We start from the raw sequence: 7705 nt of genomic DNA, 5'->3' as shown, positions 1-7705 counted from the left end.
CAGAGGTTACAGTGAGCCAAGATCACACCACTGCACTCTAGCTTGGGTGATGGTGTGAGACTCTGTCTCAAAAAAAAAAAATTGAATAAAAAAGGCAAGACAAAACATTTATAAAGAGTATGATCTCCACTAGGCTACCAACATACACAAAAGACTGTTAACATATTTTTTTAAATAATAGTTTCTAGTTTGCAAACAAATATAAGATTGTATTATCTTCTCCATACCCTTCTATACTTTTCAAGCATCCTGTAATTAGCATGTATTACTTGTGTAATAAAGGAAAGTAGTCGGTTTTAAGAAGAAAATAACTCTACGCTAGAAGATTTAAAGCATCAGTGCTAAATGGGTTAGCACAGTAGGGCTTGTGGGGTCCAGAGCCCCACAAGGCCAGGCAGCCCCAACACACCATGGCGAGTCCTCAGTGGAGCAATGCTAAGTCTCATCCTGGGAGAGGCTGCTTGCAGGGCTGACTCTGCCTCCCACCCTGAGCCATCCTGCTGTGGAAGTGAGGTTATTAATTTAATGAGATCAGTGACCAGCACAAACTACATGTCAGAACTGGATGGGAATTTCCACTCTTCACCCTCTACCTAGGTGACTTTGAGCAAGTTATTTACCCTTTCTACTCTTTTGTTTCCTTATCCGTATAATGAGGATAATAATATTGTCTGTGTGATTGGGTTGTTGTGAGGATTAAATGAGAGAAAACATGTAAAGTTTAGCATGTTACCTGTGACATAATTAATTCTCATTAAATGGTCACTTTAAAAGGATGACAAAACACACTTTGCCCTATGGTTGATGATATGGTTTGGCTGTGTCTCCACCCAAATCTCATCTTGAATTGTAGTTCCCATAATCCCCATGAGTGGCGGGAGGTAATTGAATGGTGGGGGCAGTTGCAGTCATGCTGTTCGTGTGATAGTAAGTTCTCATGAGATATGATGGTTTTATAAGGGGCTTTTCCCCCTTTGCTTGGCACTTATCTGGCCTGTTGTCATGTAAGACATGCCTGTTTCCCCGATAACCATGATTATAAGTTTCCTGAGGCCTCCCCAGACATGTGGAACTGTGAGTCAATTAAAATTCTCTTCTTTATAAATTTCCCAGTTTTGTCCAGGTGCGGTGCCTCACACCTGTAATCGCAGCATTTTGGGAGGCTGAAGCAGGTGGATCACCTGAGGTCAGGAGTTCGAGACCAGTCTGACCAATATGGTGAAATCCTGTCTCTACTAAAAATTCCAAAAAAAAAAAAAAAAAAAAGGCCACACGTGGTGGCATGCTCCTGTTATCCCAGCTACTTGGGAGGTTGAGACGGGAGAATTGCTAGAACCCAGGAGGCAGAAGTTGCAGTGAGCCAGGATCATGCCACTGCACTCCAGCCTGGGCAACAGAGGGAGATTCTGTCTTAAAAAAAAAAAAAATCCGGTTTTGATTATGTCTTCATAGCAGTGTGAAAACAGACTAGTACGGTTGATGTAGAAAGAAGAGCTGAGGTGATGATTTGGCATCATCCTTAAAATACAGATGGAATACGTTACTGCTAAAACCAGGTCCTTTTGAGTGGATTTGATTAAACTAGCCTGGTATTTTGGTAGGCCAAAAAATATAGTTGTTATGCTTTAAATGTTGTCCAATAATAAGAAACCATATTTCTCGTTTGAGATCACTCTAAATTCCCACAGGCACATTGTCTTCTTGTAAGACTAAAGTTTGATGCCAGTGTGTACAAGTTATATAAAAATTCTTCCCAAATTAAAGATAATTTGGATTTTTTTTAGTATATTCAAGTATGTCCTGTGAGATTAATAGGCATAAGTTAATATTCTGTTGCAAGGATGGAACTGTCTCATTATGGACGTAACACCACAAACACCAAATACAGTAAGATATCATGAGGTTTTTTTTTTTTTTAGCAAATTAGGCAATGCACTGATGACAGAACTGATATAAAAAACAGTTTCCAGTCATAAAGGCTGTGTGTGTGTGTGTGTGTGTGTGTGTGTGTGAGATTCTGTGTTTGCGAATGCTTTTGTATGTTAAAATACTTGCAAATACCATAAAGCACTAATAGCAGGTGGATTAAAAGGATGGGATTAGGGATGGTTCTTTTTTTCTCCTTTTAATTTCTCCTGTTGAAAATTTTTCTGTACTTTAATTATCGCTTTTACAGTCAAAGATGTTAAGTATAATTTAAAAAGAAATGACGTAGCCACGTGGTGGCAGTATTCCATGAAGAATGTAATCTACATAGCTTTGTTTCAGTCCTATGTCTAACATTGGCTTGATTTCTTCTCTGACAATTTTGTTTATAAATTGTCTTATTTTAGATAACTGATTCCTTGTGAAATTTCCCTCTGAGGATTAAGCACCTCTTATAAGTGACTTTAATTTAATGCACCTGTTTGATTTGGAACTATGATAACAAATAGAATCTAAAGGAAGATTGTATTTATTCCCTGTTAGGGCTAATAAAACCCTAGTCAGATATGAAAATTGTTTTTATATGATGCAAATTAATAACTGAATGAAGTTTCATTGCCAATAACTACCTGTAGTTTATACAACAGAATTACATTAACCTGTATTAAAAGCCAACAATACCATATATTACTTTTAAATTAAAAATGCTAATTTTAAAATAATAAAAGTGAAAACAAAAATACTACAGCAGCATATGCTATAAGCCCATGATTTTGCTAAATTGAAAATTGTGTTACCTTTTAATGTAGTATTTTTACTCTTTTTTTTTTTTTTTTTTTTTGAGATGGAGTCTTGTTCTGTTGCCCAGGTTGGAGTGCAGTGGTGTGATCTCAGCTCACTGCAACCTCTGCCTCCTGGGTTCAAGTGATTCTCCTGCCTCAGCCTCCCAAGTAGCTGGGACTATAGGCACCTGCCAGCATGCCTGGCTAATTTTTGTATTTTTAGTAGAGATGGGGTTTCACCATATTGGCCAGGCTGATCTTGAACTCCTGACACCCCCATCAGCATCCCAAAGTGCTGGGATTACAGGCATGAGCCACTGCAACTGGCCAGTATTTTTATTCTTAAAATTTCAAAATAATGGAGATTCAGACGCCTGCCTGAGCTCCCTGCAAATGAACATTGGCCTGTAAAGATAGCACTTTAGATGAATAAACCTGACTGTTGGCCATCAGGGCATAACCTTGTTCCCTCAGAGTTTGGTGGAACCATATACCCATGGAGCAAAAGAGACTTAGCGAGGCATTGAGAAGCCAAAAAAAATTTCTGATTTGTCACAATTCCCGGTGAAACATTTTCCTCTTGCTGCAGAGAAGCCAGGACAAAAAACACAGGAAATAACTTTTGGCTTTTCTGATGTTTTCATCTTCTAAAATCCCTCACCCATTGTGCTCAGAAAACTACCCTCCTCACGCTTATGCCTGCACCCAGAGCAGCCTTTTTTCTTTTTTCTTTTTTTTTGTGGAATGGAGTCTCCCTCTGTCACCCAGGCCGGAGTGCTATGGCACGATCTAGACTCACTGCAGCCTCCACCTCCCGGGTTCAAGTGATTCTCCTGTCTCAGCCTCCCAAGTAGCTGGTATTACAGGCATGCACCACCACACCCAGCTAATTTTTGTATTTTTAGTAGAAACAGGGTTTCACCATGTTGCCAGGCTGGTCTCAACTCCTGGCCTCAAGTGATCCACCTGCCTTGGCTTCCCAAAGTGCTGAGATTACAGGCATAAGCCACTGTGTCTGGCCAGACCAGCCTTTTTCAAAAATTTCTGAAGCCCCGTAGAAACCTTTTCATTGGAAATGTAGGACGCTTTTCTCAAAGACAGTCACATGGGCCACACTACTCCTTATACAAGCCTGTGATATCTCAGCCTCAAGTTGTGATTTCTCCCTGCCCCCAAAAGTAATTTTTTTAAAAGAAAAATTTGAGCACTGAAATCAGAGTGACGGAATACACAGGGCTTGAAGCAGTCTCAGGGATCCAAGGCTTAGAGCCATATTCAGAAATGTCTTCTGCCAGTTGGGAGAATTGTGTCCTTGAAGTCACTTCTGTCAGCTTTTAATTATCAGGAAGGAGGAGACCGGCAAGGCTGCACCAGGACCCCTTTGAGTTCAGACTGAAAGTTAGGTACCAGGGTTGCTCACCCCACCCTGGTCAGAATCATTCATTAGCAGTTTCCTGACAGCCTTTATAACTAGACCAGGCTGCCAGGAAAAGAAAAGAGCAGAGAGAAGTCATTGGTGACATCCCACCCAGGTGTTACAACACCAAAGTGCCTGCTAACCAAAATTAGGTTTCTTATGAGGAGCCAGGAGAAGGTGAACAGCATCCCAAAGATTGTGCAAAGGCAAAAGTGACACATCTTGGGGACCCTCAAGGAAATCTGAACCTTATTGCACCATCAATTGCAAGGAATCAAATAGAGATTAGTTATCATGCATTTTTTCTGGCTCAGTAAAATAAAGCTCCTTGGTATTTGCTGCCTAGAAGCCTCATAAAATTAGTGGACACACCTTGAAGTTTTACAACCTAGGTAGATTATAGTTGCCCTTGCAGTGTTTCCTCCTTTGAGATTTACCCAATTAAATAAAAAGAAGAAGAAAAGACACATACTCAAAGACTATTGCTTTTATTCCACCCTTCAAGCCCATTAAAGTTATTGGTTTACTTTAGTCATCTCTAAACAAGGGAAGAAACTCCGTTGGGAAATTTGGCAAGCAGAGTGCAAAATGTAAGAAACTGACATTCTTTCCTTTTGGTTTAAGTTCCCCAGGTCACATCAAAAGCATTCCAACATGACACATGGAATTCTGGGCTAACAGTTGCTTCCATCTCTACAGGGCACCTTACTTCTGGTAAGAAAATACAACTTAGGCTTTTTGAGTAGTCTTTTAGTAATTGCCCATTTTAACCCATCATACTGAAAAAATCACATCAGGTGTTAAGTTTCTGGACAATAAGATATGCCTTATGCCTTCCATAGGAAAATAATAGACAAAGTACAAAGATCTGCTTAAAACTGAATGTAAGAAGTGGCTTAGGTGGATTTTGCCGGCTTTTGCAATAGATTGTATACATTTTTAAAAATTTTTATTTATTTTATTTTATTTTTTGAGACAAAGCCTTGTTCTGTCACCCAGGCTGGAGTGCAATGGTGCGATCTCGGCTCACTGCAACCTCCGCCTCCCAGGTTCAAGCGATTCTGCTGCCTCAGCCTTCTGAGTAGCTGGGATTACAGGCATCCGCCATCATGCCCAGCTAATTTTTGCATTTTTGTAGAGACGGGTTTCACCATGTTAGCCAGACTGGTCTTGAACTCCTGACCTCAGGTGATCCACCCACCTCAGCCTCCCAAAGTGCTGGGATTACAGGTGTGAGCCACCACACCTGGCCACATTTTTATTTTAATAGCTGCTAGGGCTCAAGACCCAAAAACTTCTTTCAAAACAAATTACTTACCTATCTTGTGCTAGGACTTGTCTAGACATCTTCTTCAATCTTTAAAACAACCCATGAGATAAGTGTTACGCATCTATTTTATAATGAGGAAACTGAAACTTAGAGTAGTTGAGGAAACTTTTCAAGGTCATAGAGCTGCTAAGTGACAGACTAAAATTCAAATCCTTTTCTTTCAATATCCTGGAGTCTATGCTCTTTCTTTTATACAAACCAGCTCCCATTTTAGTTGTTAGCATGACTATTATCGTATTGATGAGCTTGTCTAAACGTTTTAGGCGTAAAAAAATTGAGATCTGGTTGTACAATGGGTGAACATAACTCTAAATAGAAATTTCGAGTTGAAAACTTTTAGGCATGACTATTTCACCATTGACCACTGACAGACCATTTATCTCCTTGTGTAGAAATCAGGCAGGAATAGTATAAGAACTTTTGCAGGTTGTATTGCTATTCTTTGCACCTTCATTTATTTAATATTCATTAAGCAACTCCTGTGTACGAGGCACTGTTCTGGGTACTGGGGAATCAGCAGTGAAAACAATGAGCAAAGCCCCTGTCTTCATGGAGCTTCTATTCTAGCCAGACAGGGCAGAAAAACAGCAAACAAAACAAGAAGAAAAGTCAGGTGGTGGTGAAGTGTCATAAAGAAACATGAAGTGGGTAGGCATGGTGGCTCACATTTTGTAATCCCAGCACTTTGGGAGGCCAAGGCAGTCAGATTGCTTGAGTCCAGGAGTTTGAGACCAGCCTGCACAACATGGCAAAACCCCATTTTTACAAAAATTACAAAAATTAGATGGGTGTGGTGTCATGTACCTGTAGTCCCAGCTACTTGGGAGGCTGAGGCGGGAGGATCAATTGAGCACCAGAGATAGAGGCTGCAGTGAGCTCCACTGCATTCCCACCTGGGCAACAGAGCAAGACCCTGTCTCAGGAAAAAAAAAAAAAGAGGAAAAAGAAGAAAAAGAAAAAGAAAAAGAAACATGAAGAAAGGTAAGGGCACTCTGAATTATCAATCAATTACGAGCCAAGTGCTTAGGTTCAGTACAGTTCCCTAATTATAGATGCCTACACAGACCTACCTACACCTTGATATTTCTGTGGGATCAGTGGAGGTTAGGAACTCATGGCAGCTCTGTTAGATAAGTATTATTATCTCTATTTTCCAAAAGAGAAAACCTGAGACTCAGCAAGTTCATAATTATGCCCCAAGGTCACAGAGCTGATAAGAGGCAGAGTTTAATTCAAACCCAGGTATATCAGGCCACGCTCTTGGTCATTCTGCTCTACTGCTTAGACCCCTTTGCCGAGCACTGTGTTGACTTGAGGGCTGTCTATCCTCTTCTAGGCACTAATTAATGCCCAAGGGTGTGTGGCAGCCAGTACCCCCAATTAGTTGCTTGAAATAGTCAGAAATAGCTCTTTAGCCCTGGGAAAACATTAATTTCATATCCCACCAAGATTTTGCAGTGAGCTAGAGTTACTCAGACTCCTGCCTGCTGATTGGCTTTAGAAGAGGGCTGGGCAGCCTGGAGACCCCGGTATGTGAAATAACTAGGGTGGGGCAAACACAGTGTCTGCCACATGGTAAGTACCCAACAAACATTTGCTGAAGGAAGGGAGGGAGTGAGGAAGGAGGATGGAAGGGAAGCCAATACCCAACATGGCTCTAGAACAAATTCCAATGTGATAAGTAATGCCTCAACTACCTTCTATATTTGAAAATAGGGCTTTTTCATGTACCAGGGAGAAAGCATGATGAGCCTGGTGGGTAATATATGTTGAATAAATTATATTAATTATTTAAATATTTTAGGAGATTAACTCAACTTTGACATGCAAGAAAAGCATTGGTTTTGTTTGTTTGTTTGTTTTTGAGACACAGTCTGGCTCTGTCACCCAGGCTGGAGTGCAGCGGCACGACCTCAGCTCACTGCAACCTCCACCTCCCAGGCTCAAGCCATCTTCCTACCTTGGCCTCCCAAGTAGCGGGGACTACAGGCACATGCCACCACACCCGGCTAATTTTTGTAATTTTTGTAGAGATGGAGTTCTCACTTTGTTGCCCAGGTTGGTCTCAAACTTCTGAGCTCAAGTGATCCTCCCACCTCGGCCTCTCAAAGTGCTGGGATTACAGGCATGAGTCACTGTGCCCAGCCAGCATTGTTTTTTAACTAAGTGTGAGTGCAACATAAAGGCAATTTTGATTTCTTTTTTATTTTTTATTTTTATCTTAACTTGCCAGTGTGTGATTTCTTTCTT

General features: G+C 40.8%; 1 protein-coding gene across 5 annotated transcripts in view; it reads left to right on the top strand.

Annotated features, from left to right (window-relative positions):
- The window catches only part of IL23R (interleukin 23 receptor), a 166076-nt gene that overhangs the window by 92876 nt on the left and 65495 nt on the right, over positions 1-7705 (top strand). For all 5 annotated transcript variants that reach the window (XR_008626633.2, XR_008626634.2, XR_008626632.2 and 2 more), the window contains exon 8: positions 4750-4839. Coding sequence is in view for 2 of the 5 variants with exons in the window: in XM_055117522.2 (XP_054973497.1) it covers positions 4750-4839 (90 nt within the window). In the remaining 3 variants the exon portion in view is untranslated. The remainder of the gene's footprint in view (positions 1-4749; positions 4840-7705) is intronic.

Source organism: Pan paniscus, chromosome 1, assembly GCF_029289425.2.
Source record: "Pan paniscus chromosome 1, NHGRI_mPanPan1-v2.0_pri, whole genome shotgun sequence".
Lineage (NCBI taxonomy): Eukaryota > Metazoa > Chordata > Mammalia > Primates > Hominidae > Pan > Pan paniscus.
This window is presented reverse-complemented; position numbering and strand designations above follow the sequence as displayed.